Source organism: Zosterops lateralis (assembly GCF_965231275.1).
Source record: "Zosterops lateralis genome assembly, chromosome: 18".
In the NCBI taxonomy this organism is placed as follows: domain Eukaryota; kingdom Metazoa; phylum Chordata; class Aves; order Passeriformes; family Zosteropidae; genus Zosterops; species Zosterops lateralis.
This window is the reverse complement of record NC_139778.1, coordinates 1564333-1582191: the sequence shown is the minus strand read 5'-3', so window position 1 is coordinate 1582191 and position 17859 is coordinate 1564333. Positions and strand designations below refer to the sequence as shown.

The following is a 17859-nucleotide window of genomic DNA, read 5'->3' as shown; positions in this document are numbered from 1 at the left end:
TTTCACAGATCTCTGATTTTTAAGGCCAAAACAACTGTTGTGATCAGTGATATAGCACTGTTTGGACAGTTGTTGAAATACTTCTTTCCATGCCTGTTCTACCTACCTGCTTTTTTCCTCCATCCCTTCAAATGCTTGAAGAAAATCAGGTGGCTGCAAGTCCTTGATGGCTCTGCCAAATCCTGCCACGCCTGTCACCTTTCAGTGGATTGCTGATTCACCAGGGTGGATCTGGCTGGGTTCACACCTGGATGGAGGAATCCTACAAGCCCAAATCCTCTTTCCTGTACACAGCAGGACCATATTGCTGCTGTGGCCAGGCTGGCACAAAGCACCTTCCAACCTCTCCCACCCACCTCCTAATGAACTCCCACCCCTCTTTTGCAGGTCATGCCCTCGAAGGGTGGCTGGAAGTGTCATTTTACCAGGACACGTCCCTGTTAAGTAAATGTCAGCAGAGCAGGGGCATAGCTTCACCACCGAGTAAATCCAATAGAGCCACAGGTTTGGGTGCTGTTTAATTGAGCCAGAATTCCAGGGGTTTAGATAGGCTTTGAAGGGTATTACAGGCAATTCTGCAGGAATTAACCAGGCTGAACTAGGCTTAAAAATATCTTTGCAAGCTTTAGTGGGAGTCCTGGCAGCATTAAGGAGATAGTGTGTGCAGAGCAAGGAGCCAGTTTCTGACTGGCCATGGGTTGTTTCATCTCCCTGAAGAGTATTTTTGCCTGGTTTGCTGTGGTAAGGCCACCCTCAGAGGGAATTTAGAGCTTTTCTGTGGGCTGAATTGACACGGTGAAATGCAGATGAAGGCCCTGCCTCTGATTTTTAGGAATCTTGGGAGGTCCTTGTACATAGAGTCTCCCTGAACAATTCTCAGCATTTCCAGGACAGGACATACAGGAGCTTAAAGTGACTGATTTCAATCTTACTGCAGCAAAGACATTTTAGAGAAGCCCTGTCATGCTGAATCTTTCTCTTAGTCTCCTAACGTCAAAGCCAGAGTGCTTCCAGAGGAAGTAACTTTTCATCATGCCATCAGAGGGATTGCTGAGTGCACTACCTCAGTTTCTCAAAACCCAGTTAAGGACATCAGCTCACCCTGTGGGGCTGCAGTAACTCCAAGGGGATTCCTTCTTCAAAAAATAGCTTTAAGATCCAGAAAAGCAGAAATCAGACCGTGCTATTACAGATGTCTCCTTGCCAGATTGCCTGCAGTCAGTGTGCAAACCCCAGCTCTGTCTGGACTCTTTCAGCCCCTACACGGTGGATTTGGAGCGGTACTACCAGACAGAGAACGAAGATGAAAATCCCTTCATCTGCTCCCAGCCCCGGGAGAACGGGATGCGCTACTGCCGGAGTATCCCGACACGGAGGGAAGAGGGGCTGGAGTGCACCCTGGATTATTATTCCTATAATGACACCACCAACACATCTTGTGTGAACTGGAACCAGTACTACACCAACTGCTCTGCCGGGGAGCACAACCCTTTCAAGGGAGCCATCAACTTTGATAATATTGGCTACGCCTGGATTGCAATATTTCAGGTGAGCCCTGTCTGCCAACTGTCACAAGGTGACAGCAGGTCCTCCTCCCAGCATGTTCCCAGGGGCTGTGTAATTGCACTCCTGGGGGCTGTTTTGCACTAGTGAGTACTTACATAGTAGTGCACAGGTGATCAAAGTGTTAAGGATACAATATGATGCCTGTTTTGAGAACCTCTCCACCTCACCTGCATGGACAAAACCCTGTGGTTGTGCAGTCTGATGATCCTTGTGTGAGGGAGAGCCTAGAGACTGCTCTTCTCTCTGCAAAATGCACTAGTGGCCCTTAAGTCCAGCTGGAAAGGGGTTGGATTCAGCCTGGGCAGTTGTTAATGTGGCTGTTGGCATTGGGAGGAGGAGAAGTTGGCTTCTCAGCATCTTGTACTGCACCAAGACCTACTATGGGGGGTCAGACATGACCCAGCCAGAAAAAGCATTGCCTGTGCACTTTGTTGTAACTGAGCCTTGAGGAGTTTTTTCTCCCCTTCCTGTCTCCACCAGGTCATCACGCTGGAAGGCTGGGTGGACATCATGTACTTTGTCATGGATGCCCACTCCTTCTACAACTTCATCTACTTCATTCTCCTGATCATTGTGAGTGGCCTTAGGGGAGCAGGGGGGGTCGTCCTGGCATTTGGAGAGAGCAGAGTGGAGTCACCTAGAGGAACAGGGCAGAGGATGCAGTGAATAGAAAAGCTGAAGTAGCAACCAGCCAGTTGAGAGAAGCACAGCTTCTCTGTGGAATTGTGATGCAGCTGCATTTTGCTCCAAACATGAGGAAGGAACGAAAGATGTACTCAAGCAATCGTAGATACATTTCTGTTGTTGCTGTTGCTTCACCTACTTCTCTCCTTGTGCTCCAAGCTTCTCTCTATTGCTTGCCACCTTGAATTTAAGTTTTAAAGCAGGCAAATTTCACCTGGTCATTTTCTGAGTGCCAGAAAGGGTCAAGGCTGCCCAAGAATTCCTCCACATGGAAGAACCCATCTGGCTGGGTCCTTAGTGCAGTGGGGATGCTTTGGGAAAACAGTCCCAAACTTCAGAGATCACGTTTAGAAAGGAGGGAAGAGATTACTGCCCACAGCCCACCCACACTTCATAACATCATCTGAGACCACCCACAAAGGAGCCAACAAAGGGTTTCTGTGGGGTGGGCTCCATGATGGGCTTCATCTATGCAAGCAGAATTGTCTACAGTGACTGGCTGAGCCCGTTGTCTAGACTCCCTTTATCGTCAAGGGAGAAAAATAGGTGCTTTAAGGGGGTGATTCATCTCCTCTGAAGGTAGACATCCAAAATAAATTAGATGCATTGCAGACTTGATGCGCCTGTTTCTCTCTTGACTCCAAAGGATCATTAGGTGCCTCACTCAGATGTAGCTAAGTGAGATGAGTCCTTGTCTTGCTACACAATTGGTCTAAGTCCGGAAAAATAGCTGCACCTTTTCAGTTAGGTCATTGTGGGGATTTCTGCTCCTCATCAAACCAGGACTGAAACCCTGATGAGAAAGTAGATGGTTGTTTAGTCCATTATGCTGTTTTTTTCTATTAGCTTCCCCAAGAGAGAAACAAACCCTTGCTCTCAGCCTCCCCAAGATGATGAAGAGGAAGAGCAAGCAGTAGTTTTCCAGATGCCGTGGTCGTAACGTTAGCAGTGTGTGATAGCCCGTTAGCACGTCAGTAATTCCCTGTGATCCAGGCTGGGCTCTGCAGAAGGCAGAACCTCATGAAACCCTGGTTGGAAAGAAAATCTCCAAGCTGTGGGTACAGGCTGCTGATGCCCTTGCGTAACAGTCACCCGCAAATCCCGTTAGCAGAGGAAAGGGATCTGCTCGCAAGCTGCCCACACACTGGCAGAAAAAAACCCCGCTCCTATCAGGAAGGCTCAGTGCATTCATCGTAATGCCACTAATTGTGATAATTACAACCGCTGTCTGTGGAGAGAGAAAAACACCATCTTAAAAGAGCAAGGAATTTTTGTCACAATAATCTTCTCTCGTCTTTGATCTCTGACGTCCTCCACGGAGGGCTGGCGTGGGAGTCCCCGGGGTGGGAGCCCTGGGGGTGAGTCAGCCTGGCCAGTGGTCCCACTGGGTGACACAGGTGGTGGGGTTGGCTGGGGTTGGCCCCCACTCTTTGTGCCCTGCGGATCTGTGGAGTTCCACGGCCACACTGAGGTGGCTGATGTCCTGTCCCCTTAGGTGGGCTCCTTCTTCATGATCAACCTGTGCCTGGTGGTTATAGCGACGCAGTTCTCCGAGACAAAGCAGCGCGAGAGCCAGCTGATGAAGGAGCAGCGCGTGCGCTACCTGTCCAACGCCAGCACCCTGGCCAGTTTCTCAGAGCCAGGCAGCTGCTACGATGAGCTCCTCAAGTACCTGGTTTACATTGCCCGGAAGGGCAGCAAGCAGCTGGTGAAGGCCTACAGGGCAGCAGGTGTGAAGATGGGCTTCCTCAGCAGCCCCACGAGCAAGGCAGGGGCTGAGCGTCGCGCCAGGAAGCGCCGGAGCAGGAAGAGATCCTCCGTGCACCACCTCATCCACCACCACCACCACCACCACCACCACTACCACCTGGGCAACGGGAACCTGCGAGCGCCCCGCGCCAGCCCGGAGATCAGCGATGTGGAGACCAGCTCACTCCACAACGGGACCAACCGGCTGATGCTCCCTCCCTCAGCCCCCAACTCCCTGGGGACCCCCAGTGCCTCTCCCAGCAACACCGAGTCCGTGCACACCATCTACCACGCTGACTGTCACTTCGAGCCAGTGCGCTACCGCTCGTCCCTGACACAGCCAAGCCTCGGCTTGCCGAGCCCAGAAGGGATCCCCAAGAACGTGGTGGGCAGCAAGGTGTACCCCACAGTGCACTCCAGCACCTCCCATGAGATGCTGAAAGAAAAGAACCTGGGGGAGGCAGCAGTGGGTGCTGGGAGCAGCACCTTGACAAGCCTCAACATCCCTCCCGGGCCGTACAGCACCATGCACAAGCTGCTGGAGACACAGAGCACGGGTGAGCTGGGGTTGGATCTACATCTGGGGCTGCTTTCCAGAAATACAACTTTTGTCCCAATTTTTTTCTCTCTCTGAATTTTTGCAGGGTTCTTTTCAGTCCACGTTACAGAGAAAGGCGATGGCTTTCCAGGTGAGATGAACAGGAATCTTCTGACCTACCTAATGCCTCTTATAGCCAAATTTAGGAGAGAGTTTTCAACCTCCCAGACTTCATACCTGCAGTAATCCAAGGGATATGAGGGTTTTTAGTGAATCCCTTTTCTTTCCAATCCCCCTCTTGTAGATTAGACAAGTACAAGAGAGCTGGAGAAGGACTTTGACAAGGACATGTAGTGACAGGAAGGAGGGAATGGCTTTAAACTTTGCAGAGAGTGGGTTTAAATTAAATGTTAAGACAAAATTCCATTATTTCACTCTACTCCCAAACCATTTATAGGGAACACTTCCCAAATCCTGTATTCCCAAAATCAGCTAGAGCTTGCAGATGGACACCTTCCAGATCTGAGTCCTATCACACCCCTGAGCACTGTGTAGCTCTGCTCCTGTGGGACACAAGGCTCAGGGAGATTGAGTGTCTGCTCTGTATGAGTGCTCAAGGGCAATCACAGATGCTGAGTATTAAAAATCTGTGATTTGCTCAGGAAGCCTGTAAGAGTCAGACACTGAATGCATCTTTCTTGGATCAGGGGTTTCCTATCTTCACTGCAAGATGCTCTTATCCCCTCCACATCTTGAAATTTGGGAGTTCAGGCCAGTCTAGTCCAAACACTCTCAGCCTCCAAGAGGTTTCTGTCCAAGCTTTCTCAGGCAGTCAGTGCCTTTTCCACCCCACTACAATGACATTGACCTTTCCAGCCAGGAGCTGTGCAGGGAAGAGACCAAATCCTGCCCAGAGACTGAACACACAGAACTGGGTTCTGAGTTGGTTTAGCACAGGGTTTACATTCTCACTGCTGGGTGCTGCTGTGCAGGAGTCAGGCACACATATTGCCTCTCTCCTTACAGTCACCTAGCGGGAATTTTGGGGAATATCCCACTGGTATTTCACCCAGGACACACCTGGCAGATGCCACTGAGGTCAGTGTGTGGAGAGGGAAGCTAGTGGAGCATCAGCAGAGGGAATGGGAAAGAAGGCTGTTAACAGTCCTGCTAATACAGCCTGGAGCACACCAGGACTCAGGGAACCCATTGCTTCCTCCCTCCTGTAATGGCTGGAGATGTAATGAGGTGTGCTCAGGGTCCACAGCTGGGGTGCTATCTGTCTGGGGGCAGCAAAGAGAGAGAAGGCACCTGAGGGAGCTCAGGTTTTAACCCAGCAGAAGCTCTTTTCCCATTAGAAAATGTCATCTCAGGGGCAAGGGCTGGGTGCTAACAGGGAGTGGAGGTCGCCTCCTGCAGCCCCCTGCCCCAGCTGACGAGCTGCTCTTTCCCTGCTCTGCTGGCATTTCAGGTCCCTGCCAAAGCTCTTGCAAGATCTCCAGCCCCTGCACCAAGCTGGACGGTGGCTCCTGCAGCCCTGAGAGCTGCCCTTACTGCCTGACAGCTCTGGCAGGCGAGGCTGAGCTGTCGGACAATGAGACAGCAGACTCCGACAGCGAGGGGGTCTATGAGTTCACACAGGATGCTCACTACAGCGACCAGCGGGACCCACAGAGGGGCAGAGCCCGGGCCAGGAGAGCCCACCTGGTGCTGGCCTTCTGGCGTGTGGTGTGTGAGACCTTCCGGAAGATTGTGGACAGCAAATATTTCGGCCGTGGGATTATGGTGGCCATTCTCATTAACACGCTCAGCATGGGGATCGAGTACCACGAGCAGGTGAGTGCTGTCCTGGCAGCTCCTGGTGCAGAGGGGTTGTGGGTGGGGTTGTGAGTCCCAATCCAGCTGCTGGCAGGATGGTTTGGGGTGTGAGACATTGGAATGCTCTGGGAAGGGTCACAGAATGGGATAAGGCAGGATTTTTCCTCAGAGCCTGCTTCCAGGCTGCAGCAATCACCTTGACTGGTACCTGGCTATGTGAGCTCCTGCATCCTAGCCCTGCCAGGGATGATCAGCACCCTGCTGAGACCACTGTCCCCTGGGCAGCTCCAGGTAGTGCTGCGGTCTGTGGTGAGGGGACCAAGGAGAGGAAGCAGCTCTTTGCCACCAGGTCAGTGTGGCCTGGCAGCAGCTGTGGGCTCTGGGGTCAGTGCAACTGCAGGCAGGGAATTCTATTGAATTTGAACTCCTTGGAGAGGAGGTACCAAACAGCTTTGCCTCCTCAGTGATCACTCCAGCATGATGAGTTCAAAATAGACTCATCACTGGCTATTCCTTCGTTCAATTATCTAAGTCCTTGTAGGCAAGAGACTGCCTCTGCTCCAGCCTCTCACCGCTTGTCACCTAGCAGAGCTTTCCCTATATATAGTCATTTAAGAAAAGGAGTTGCCATGTTTCTCTTGAAACATCTCCATGAGGATGACAAGAACTCTGCTTTCAGAGTCTTTGCATGCTGTGGCCTCACATGGGTTTTGTGGCTGCTGCTGGGGCCTGCCTGGCATGGTGTCCTTGATCCTGCCTCCAGCACAACGTGTCTTGGGGGTGCAGGTGCATGCTTCCTTTGGGGTGAAAAGTTCATGAGTGGGGATGCAGAGATGCTGCAAAACCTTGTTATAGACCTCTCCTAGTCTTGAGAGCTCTCAGCATGTTGCTTCTCCTGAGATGTCAGAGCTCTGTGCCCCCAGAAAGACACAGCCACTCCTGTGCCAGCAGCAGTCCCAGCAGGCTGGGAGCTCATTGCATCTCAAGTCGAGATTCCACTTTTCTCCCCTCCTGGCATGTTTCATGTTTGCTGAGTTGCTCGTGATTGCACGCAGAGCTGTTTCTCCCTTAGTTCCCAGTGGAAGCGGTGGTGGCTGCAGATCAACTCCCAATTCCCCTGTCATCCTGTGGCATTAATGCCTCAGTGACCGAGTGCCAGGGAGACGTGGCTGTGCCCAATGTGTCCCTTCCAGCCAGCACCTTCCCCCTGATGCCCTGATGCAGTCTGGCTGGCTAAGTGTTGTTTTCAGCACACATTAAACAGTGGTGCCCTCCAGAATCCTGTTGGCTTCACCTTCATTTGCTGCCCTTGGTAGGAGCTCTGCAGGGAAGCTTGAGTGATTCCACCTTTATTTAATAATCTCAGGAAGATCATCTCCAAAAGAAGCTGGGAGGAGGTGGTTCACAGAAACCAATAAACACTTATTTCTCCCTTAGCTGAAGGGCGAAAGCAGATCCACGGTGTCTTTGCTGTGTCTGCCCAAGGAGCAGATTGTCAAAGCTTGTTGCCCTTTACCAGGAGCATCTTTGGGAGATGCTGGTGTGGGCTCCCACCCAGGGGACCATCTGGGGATGAGTGGCTGAGCAAGCTCCCATCATCAAACACCCTAAGTGCAACACAACTCCTTAATTTTCTGCCTTGGGAAAAGTGGGGCAGGAGGTTTCCGGTTTTTGCCCTGGCCAGTGGTGACTCCCAGCAAACATCTGGATGACAAGAGGCAGATTTTTTGCGTGGTTTTTTGGGTAACAAGGGTGAAGGGAGCTGATAAGCGTGGGGGGACTCCAGACACTGTAGGTGGTTGCTTTCTTTAATGGTATTTTGAAGCTACTACTGTTCCAGATTCCTTTCTCCCAGGCATTTGGAGGGAATAGCAGAGCTTGTTTTTATTAGTTCATCCGCTCCAAGTGGCGGCAGAGAACAGAGAGGTGTTTCTTTGTAACCTCGGAAGGCTTAGAGTTGGCAATTTCATAATCTGACAGTTATGAGAGCAGGAATTAGAGGGGAAAAATGCTGGACCAGGCCTTCCTACGGAGATTATAAACACTGAAACGTGATTTTTTTTTTTTTTTTCTTTTAGAAGAGCTTTTCCTAAAAGCGTGAGTGATCAACCATGTCAAATTTATCTTTACTGACTGATGTTTGCAAAGACGTTAGGGTGCTTGAAGAGTACTTGACTCCATGACTTTCTATATTAAGCTCTCTGCTTATTTAGACAGTATTTACCTCTTGGGCTTTCCACATCCAGCCCTGGGCACAGTGGGCTATATTAGGGTAAATATTTTAAGGGCCTATTTTAGGGTCATGTCAAAACCTTGTGTTGTTTAGCGGCCCCTTGGCAGAGGGGCTGCTCCTCTCTGAGAGGAAGGACAGGCTGGAGGTAACTCAAGAAGGAAGAGGCTTCTGCCCACCCATCTGCCCCCAGCAATGCTGGGTGGGATTCAGCAGCTCTGGGACCACCAGGTTCAAGACAGGAGCTGGTGAGCTGAGATCCTCATAATAGCCAGGGGGAAAAGTTTGCTCCTCTGGAGGTTTGACATCTCACCCTGGGTTCAGGCAGCCTGGAGGGACCTGAAACAACCTTTCAGTCCCTTGTGGCAACCTGAGTAGGCCAGGTTGGGATATTTAAGATGACAGTGGTTCTCTGAAGGCACATACAAATGAGTGGCAATTGGGAGTGTGTTGAAAACACTGGCCCCACCTCCTGCTGTTTATTTGTGTTCACCCATCAGTCAGCCTGGCCAGACTGAGCACCCATGGCCAGGGGTGCTGGATGAAGCTCCTCTTCCACTCAAAGCTCTTTTCCATCGGCCACTTTCCACAGTAAATTGTCAACACACATTTTACCCTCACATGGCTTGGGCTTCCAGAGCTGGGTCTCCTCCTCTAAGCTCCTAATGGCATGAGCTGACTGACTTTCTCACTCAGCACCAGGTTGTTTCCACGTGGCTCCTGCACATGCCTGAGCTGTAGGTACACCTGAGTGGGTGTAATTCTGTGTTTCCTCCCCACCCCACCCATCCAGACCCAACTCCTGCTGTTCTCCTGACTCGAGGTGCATTGGGAGGGAGGCAGCACAGTGTGAGGTGCTCACAGCACTCGCCACGTCACGGCTGCTGGGCAGCAGTGTGAAATTTTCCATCAGGGAAATGACAACCAGATTGCCACGTATTATTAATGTGGCTGCTAAGTAGCTTGTTTTTCTACAGAGATGAAGCAAAATGCAGGTAGAAACTATTAGCTTTGGGTAGAGGAATATAAATGTGATTTAAAGGTAGACTCGGGGGGATTTTAAATACACTGTTGAACCAATTGACTGATTCGCCCTGGGGAAGCTGAGCCTCTGCAGCACTGCGGGTTCAAACAGCTGGGGCTTTGCAATAGATTGTTCTGCCATAGAGCAGGAGTAAAATGTGCTGCTAAACCAGAGGGTTTCTGTGCTGGTTTCCCCCCAGCCTTGGCCATAAGCCAGGCTCTGTTCCATAATGTGCTGCTTTTATTTTCCTTTTTTCCCTCCAAGTCCTTTCTTGGAGTGAAAAGCAAAGGCTTTAGTATGAGGCGTGATGCTGGACTCCTCAGCAGGGGAAAGAATTCGGCAAGGGCTTCCTTGAGGAAGGGCTTTGGGGTTTTGTTTTTGTTTTTAAAATCTGGTTCATATTGAGCTTCCTGGCTGTTCCGAGTTTCCTCGTCTGAACTCGCATTGTATGAACTATATCTTACATTTTCATTTGTTTAAATAGCACTTGAATTTCAGCCGCCGTCTCTGCGGTGTTTTGCCATTGTTAACATAACAAGAAAGAGACTGGAGAGTCCTTCACTGGCCTCCCCAAAGCTGCAGTGGGTTCAAATCCCTGCCTGGGTCTTGTGTGGACTTGGATCTAGATTGATCCAAAACCCTGGTGTCTCTGAAAGAAGGAAGAAAGAATTGGTTCAGACCTGTGGGGAGCCTTTTGTTAATTTTTAAGAGCAAACTGGAGAGGTGACAAGGGTGAATGACTCTCTGGGACAGCACCCAAGGAGAAAAGCTCATTATCCATGGGAAGCAGTTTTTCAAGGTAGTGGGATAAGGCAATGCCTGACATCCCCCCAGCACAACTGCAGCCAGTGGAGAGCCCCCAGCTACAGCAGCATCTTGTAGGGATCCACAAAGCCACAGTGCCCCAAGCCAAGGTGGGCAAACTCCTTCTGCAGGAGACAGGAGCAGCCTAAACCCATGGCAGTATCTCAAACTGAATTCCTGGTACTTCCTGCTGCAGGGGAGAGAGCAGGGTACAGATGATGTAGAGTTGTCACTGGTAACATTACGATCTAATAGCTGCTGCAGCGTGGAAATATCAACCATCTGCCAAGGAGTCAAAGGAAACCTTGCTGGCAAAATGCATTAAAGTGTCTATTTATGCAAACATTCAAGGCTTGAGAACAGAAGGGTTGTCTTAATCAGCACCACAGAACATGAAATTTTTAGGTATCCAGGATGATGGAGAGGGGAGGTGAAGGATTAGAAAACCTGCCAGAATCAAGCAACCATTAGGCTGCAGGTTCAAGCATTAATAATAGTCACCCAAGTGGTATTTATGTACTTCTGCCTGAATTCAATGTGCGGGAAAGAAGGTAACTGGAAATTATTAGCTGTCATGACACCCACTGATTGATTTCTCCATGTGGGAGGAAAATTGGATTGTTCTTTGGAGAAATGGTGTAAGGGAACTGGGCAGTGGGGATGTGACAAGTTGGTGCTCAGATCTCAGGGTGCCTGGTGTCCCAAGTTCGGGGCAGACTGAGAGCAGCAGGTCTGGATCCCCATATGAGCACTGCCTCAGAAGATAAGGGCATCTTTGGGATGAGAAGTACTTTGCTCCCAGGACTTGGTGGTCAAGAGCATCCCTATCTCCACCAGTTTCAAGCCCAGCTAAAATGTTTTGCTGCTGGTGGATGGCAGCTGCAGAATTTTCATGTGTCTGGAGGCTGCTCCTTTGACCATCTCTATGTCATAAAATGAGATCTTGCCCAGTGCTCGTTCACCCTCTGAGGAGGCTGTGAGAGATCCAGGGATTAGTTGCAGCTCATCCTTGTCTGGCTGCATAGGGCAGCCATGGACAGCACCCTGTGCCCCTTCCAGCCTCTGTGGCTCCATGCTGGGTCAATCCAGGGCACACATATTTTGGCTTCTTTGATGTGCATGGATTTGTGTCAGGTCTCCAGGTCAGGAAGGAAGGGAATCCTTTTGTTTTGTAAAATATTTTTGGTATATCTTGCATTTCTTCTAAGTTGTTTCCTGTGAATGCAGGAACTCAGAGACCTGTCCCACGTCCAGGCAGCTATTGCTGCTGCACCAGGGGCTCTCTGCATCACACACCAGTGCAAACTGGTGCTGTACCCCTTAACTCTGTACCCCAGCTGTCTCACTCCAACTGAATGGTACAGACCAGCTTTGTGGAGAAATTTCTCATTTGATGCTTCCCCATGTGACTCTGATTCATTAGGCTTTGTTTTAGAAGGGCACTTACACAAGCCTGTGCATCCCTGAGTCAATGAAACAGCCTTTCCTTGGAAAACCTTCATCTGCCCTGGGCTCTTCCCAAGGCCTCACATTCATCCAATGTATTCTCTTCCTAGAGGTATCTCCACTTCCACTCGGGTGCACATCCCACATCTCTATTTAACTTCATTACACATCTCCCCAGCCTTGTGCCAGCTGCTCTTAGCCAAGCAATCAAAGCCTTGGCAGCTCAGTGAGGCTTTTCCCTCCCTCAGCGCCTGCTGGCTTTGCCCGATGTAGGGCTTGGAGCTACTGTCAGCTTAATTCCTCGACACTCCAGGTGCAAGGGGCACTCCCAGGGCAGGAAAATGAGGTGCCCTATGGGCTTGCACAGGCTGTATTCAATTAGCTCCTGCTTGTGCAGAAATTACTCTTATTAATGGCTTGTTGTTGGAGACTGGAGGAGTCAACGCTAATGGAAGTCATCGGAGCTGTTAATCGCTAGGATCACCAACTTCAAAACTAGCTCTCTATTTGTTATTGGGGGTAATTCTTTTTATGGACCTTGGGAGTTTTTCTTCTTCTCAGGGATTTGAAGGGTTTATGAGGTCTTGTAAGAATTCGCATGTTTTAATCGACTCACTTGTGAAGCTCTTCCAGGGGTAAAAAATGCCATGGTCCTCTTAGTTATTAAAAAATGGGCTGTGCCTACAAAGCAGACTTTATCCTGGTTCTGGAAACTGAATTATTTGAAAACTAAATGAGATTTCATGCAAGTGGAAAGGTTATTTTTTTATCAGATAAATCAGTTCTCTGCATGCTTTAGGGATGAGACTATATAGATTCCTTGACACCTGTTAAAGTTTTCTTCAGCTCCCTGCTTGGGGAACCATAAGTGTCAATCCTTTCCTGTTAATTTAGTTCAGAGGCTGGAAATACTCGGGCTGCCTTAGATCCTATCATTACAGCTGTTGTTTCAGCTGCCATCCATACCCTCGTGTTATCTCTGCTCAGGCAGCGTTGAGAAAAGACTCCAGCTTGGTGAAATGGGAAAATGATGTGTGCTTTCAAAACTTGCTTCATCCCCGTGTGAAGGAAAAAATCGCTGCTCTCTGCAGATAGCCAGGCATTTCTTTCTGTTCCTTCTTTGATTATTGTGGTTGTTCCCCTTGGCTGGGAGCCAGGAAATTCAGCTAGAGCATCTGGAGCACCCTTCGCTTGCACCACAAATGCTTTAATCTGTAAGCACTTTTGGTTGTTGGTGTTTTCCCAGGGATCAGTCCATATTTTTCTCTGGTTCTCCTGGTAGAGGTTTGTCCCAGTGCTGTTGGCACCCATGACTCTGCCCTGCTGCCACTCGTGTCCTCACAGAGCCTAATTTCTACCCTGCTCAGCCTCCAGCAGGAGCAGGGGCAGGAGCCAAGTGCTTTTTTCCCTCATCTCTGCTGGATTTCAGCTCTTTGTTATAATTGCTTTTTTGCTGATGTTATGAAACGAGCGGCTTTTCCCCCATGGATGTCTGTCAGCATTAGAGATAGCGTTACCAGCATCAGAAACCCAGGTTCAGCAGAACTGTGCAGGAGCTCTACAGTGACAGTGTTTTTCTTTCTCTCTTTTTATTTCCTCCCTCCCCCTGGTCCCTTCTCAAGTACTAATGGGGAGATAAGTTTCAAACTTGGTTTAGATTAACCAGAAATAGAGGGCTTTAAATCTCAAGTACTTACAAGGTGTGACCAAGTGGAAATGCAGCTTTTGTTCAACTTAAGCTCCTTCGAAACCTGGGCAGAGGGATGAGCTGGTTCATGTTTTTCTTGCATTTTCTGGGATAATATTCATCCAGAAATCTCAAGCAGAGAGAGATAAGGAGTTCAGGCAAGAATATCTGCTGTGCCTCCTGAGAGTGATAAAGAGAACCCAGCTGCAGGACTTGGTGGAGGAGAGTGGGGTCTGTAGGCCCTGTTTATGGGTCTAGGCAGCCATGGTTTGTGACAGGTCCCTTCAGGGTGGGTTGATGAAATTATTCATCAAATTTGGGCCTCATCCCCTCCTTTGTACCCCACTCTCAAGGTAGACAGGAGGTGGCTGGGACTCAGCCCTGTGTGGGCAGTTGGGGCCAGGGAGTTCAGGTTTTTGCCATAGTTCCTCAACAAAGATGTGCTGGAGAGGAATGTCTTGCACCAGGAAGTTCCATGTTCCTTCTCTCTCTGCAGATGTGGGGTGGGAAGGGACACTTGTTGATTGGAATGGGGAAGGCGGAGTGGAAGACAAGGAGATTAAGCAGAGGTGGTGGAAGGGGAATCCCTCCTGTGCAGACAGCTCTGATTTCTCCTAAATGAAAGCTGCTTTCCTCCTTTTCTTACAGCATTACTTGCTGTGGCATGAAATAGTCAGCCTCAATTCAGCCTGTAAGAAAATCCTTCTTTCCCGTGCAGTGAAGGAATGTAACTGGACTTCTTTACTTGTGTGTCAAAGTCATTTCCTTATAATAAATGCCTATAAATCCTGAACATCCCAGCAGTCTTCCTCCAGCCCACTGAGCAGCGAGCACAATGCTCTTTTCCATGTCTCCAGCCCCAGGAGGAGCAGAGCAAAACCTGCTGCAATCCTGAGACTTTCTGCAGTGTTTTCTTTAACCAGTTTAGCAAAGGACAAGCAGAGGAAGCCTATCAGATTCTGATTAAGCATGGCTCAGCTTTGCTCTGCTAGACACAGGACAATAGTTAAAGCCTGGTACCTTTTAAGGAGCCCCAAAGACAATGAATGTCACTTCTGAAAATTGTGTGGATTGAGTTTCTATTTATAGACTCACAAGCAGTTCTGGAGTCAATAGGAGCTGTATTTACTGAAGGGAACCAAACGGGTATTTTGGATGGTCGTGGCTCAGTGGGTGCACTGATACAGGGGGATTAACCTGGATGTAATGGGGGCAGTGCCTGGAGAAGGCTTGTGGGTTGAGTGAGGACACAGCTGTGAGCTATCAGCCACGGGGAACTGAGCTTGGGACAGGGCAAAGACAGGACACCTCATTTTGTTAATTAAAAGCTACTTATGTTCATCAGAATTTCTTGCGTTTTGCCCCAGGACTCGTGGTCTGGCTCCTGTTTTAGGATAGGCCTGGTGTGTTTCTGCACCTATGTGGAGGATGGAGAGGGTCTTAACAGAGCAATGTCAAGTTGAAAATCCTATCTTCGTGTGACCCATTTGATTTTTTTTTTTCTTATGTATATATATTAGAAATCTGCAAGTGATGAGTCAGTAAAACGTTGTTGGTGTTTCCTGTGAAATAGCTGAAGTCGCTATTTTCTTTCTGAATTATTTCTCCTAGTTGCCATGGTAATGATTTCAGAAAGGTCTTATTCTTGCAGCAGTTTGAATGGGTTAGAAGTTTTCACGGTCTTCTGGATCCGCTCACAGAAGCAGAGCAATATCCCAAAGATTCCCCTTGGGATCAGGAGGGATCTGCCTCCTGGCTGGTCGTTCCATTCCTCGCTCTGTGCTGTGGCAAGACAGAGGGGTTTTTCTGTTTTATTGTTAGCAAGATAGAGAGGAAAGACCCTGGGGTGCTTCTATTCTTTTGTGTTGGCATCCCAGGAGCAGGGGCTGGACGAGACTAGGCTTGGCTGCAGCCTGGAGCTGCTTGTCTGGGCAAGGGGGGTGTGAGATGGATGGATCTGTGCCAGCCATACCCACAGCACTGGGTGAAGGTCTGATGATGATGATGAAAGCCTTGTGCACTAAATGGGTCACAGCTGGAGGAAGGCAGGAATTGGAAGCCTTGTAAGCTCTGGGGCACTTGGTTGTACTTCATCCAGCAGCAGGGCTTGTTTTTCAGAAATTGGGGAACACAGAGCCTGGGGTTTGCATGGCCCCAGCTCCTGTCCCTGTCCTCACCTTCTTCCCTACTCAGTGCCCACAGCCTTTCTTGCCCAGCAGACACCTTGGAGCCCCTTGTGCAGGGAGATATGTCACGTCCCCACATAGAAATGGAGTGTGCTCCTTCTGCCATAGGAAAGAGCACTCATGAGCTTCCACTCAGCTTTAAAAATAGGGGGGAAAAAAGAAACAAATGCATTACAGCCTATTTCTGAGCGCTAAAAAAGGGCAATGTGCTGGTCCAGCTTTGAGAAGGGAACATCTTCCTTTGCTCCCCTCCCATCCTGCCCTGCTTGGTGCCAGACAGCCCTGCCTGAATCCTCCCTTCTGGCTGCAATATTTGCCCCTTGCCAGGCAGGGTCAGGTCTGGGTGGGTGCCTGGGGCTTTTTTTCTCCTCCTGCCCCAGTGGCACTCAATGTTTTCTGAGCAGCACTACCCCGTCTGCTCTGATTTCTTGTGCTGCCACAACTCGTCAATGTGCTGTTTGGTATATCAACAAATCAACACTACACGAGCAGAAGGTTAACAGGGAATGATTTATCCAGGACAACACATCTGTGTGTCCAGCAAGGCAAGATGTCCTGGCAACAAAATTCAGTATTTACTGAGGGCTCATGGGCAGAGCTGGTGTTTTGTAGCACAGTTGAATTACAGTTGGATCTCGCTCTTTCTTGGGTGTTGCTCGTTTAATCATAGGATGCTTTCTTTTTAATTAGGCACTGCTGCTACTGATGAGAGAATTAGCAGATTCTTCTTTTAATGGAGAAGCTGAGGCTGTGGCAGCTGTGCTGTAATGGGGGTGGTGGGCAGAGGCTTTGTGCTGCATAGAAACCCCAGGCTCTGCACCTCAGTTTCTGCTTCCTGAAAAATGTCCTTTTTAGGGTGATCCTGAGGTTTGGGTTTTTTTCCTCACAATATATCATTTAGTCGAAGGATGTTACTTCCCCCAGCTGTTGTGTTGTGGCCCTCAGAGAGAAAATCTGAGTGATTTTGCCAGCTCTTTTCCTCCTAGTGCAGTGAAGATCCATAGAGCTGGTTTTGTGCCAGGAGTCAGTGACTCTCTCAGGTACATCATGTCTAGAACTGGTCGATAGTGTTTTGATTAGACAGTTATTGTCAGAAAATGGCAGTTTATCACATTTGAAGCTGTTTAGGGGAGAGGAGCTGTTGCACTGAACTCGCCTCAAAATACCCCCCAACTTTATTGGAATATATTGTCTGAGGTGTTTGAAATGTCCATTTGGACAGTTAGGGAACAAAAAGTTCCATTTTCTTTTTCAAGCTGACTTTTAAAATGTTTTTTTATTTTTGGTTGATTTACTGTCCAGAGCAAAGGGATGAAGGAATGGGGACTGAAATAGAGAGAAGAACCTCCAAGATTTTGTGCATTGTTTTAGAGTTTCCCATGTCTGAAATTCTGAATTCTTGTTTGGGATGGGATGATAATTTCAATTCCCATTGGAGAGAAAATCACATTCTTGCTGTACTGTAATGATGTCTCAGGAAAGAGGTCTCAGACATATTTGTGATTTCTCTAGAGTAGAAGCATCTTATAAAAAAATCTTATTATCTATATACATCTGTGGCTGACTGAAAATCCCATAGCTGGCATTCTTAGAAGAGTTTGAATCCCCATGGCCTGGATGAGATTCCCCAGGGCAGGATCATGATCACAGCTCCCCTCTCTTGGTACAAATAAATCCCAGTGGTGCCCATGGCAGGGGTGCCCCATGGACCAGCCTGCAGCCCTGTGTCCCTTGAAAGGGATGATTCAGAGGACTCATGAGCTGCCCTGGGGACCCCTGAGTGAGACTGAGGGTCTTGGGGGGATGCCCTGCTTCACAGATGGCTGTGAAATCCCCCAAGTAATTTGCATCACTCCATCTCAACTCTTTAGGGAAATGTAGTTTCCCAAAGCAAAACAACTCAGCCCATTTCAGCCAGGTCAGAGTGGGGTGTGCTTCCAGTAGATGCTCAGCTTGCCCACCCCAGCACAGCTCCAGGCTTCTCTGGATCTTCTCTTCTCCTAGATAGATGAAATGAAAATTTTCCCTTTCTCTTTCAATCCAATTTGGCCAATTATCTTAGATTTTTGGATATTCTCACCTCGATTCAGGAGTTCCCACTCTTCATTTTTATTATGTCTGCCCAGT

The 17859-nt window shown here is 49.0% G+C and overlaps 1 protein-coding gene across 1 annotated transcript in view; it reads left to right on the top strand.

Moving 5' to 3' along the window:
* Window positions 1–17859, top strand: part of CACNA1G (calcium voltage-gated channel subunit alpha1 G) — a 96959-nt gene that overhangs the window by 12775 nt on the left and 66325 nt on the right. The window contains exons 5-8 of the mRNA XM_083874557.1: window positions 1257–1548; window positions 2047–2139; window positions 3746–4556; window positions 6009–6373. Coding sequence (XP_083730683.1) covers window positions 1257–1548; window positions 2047–2139; window positions 3746–4556; window positions 6009–6373 — 1561 coding nt within the window. The remainder of the gene's footprint in view (window positions 1–1256; window positions 1549–2046; window positions 2140–3745; window positions 4557–6008; window positions 6374–17859) is intronic.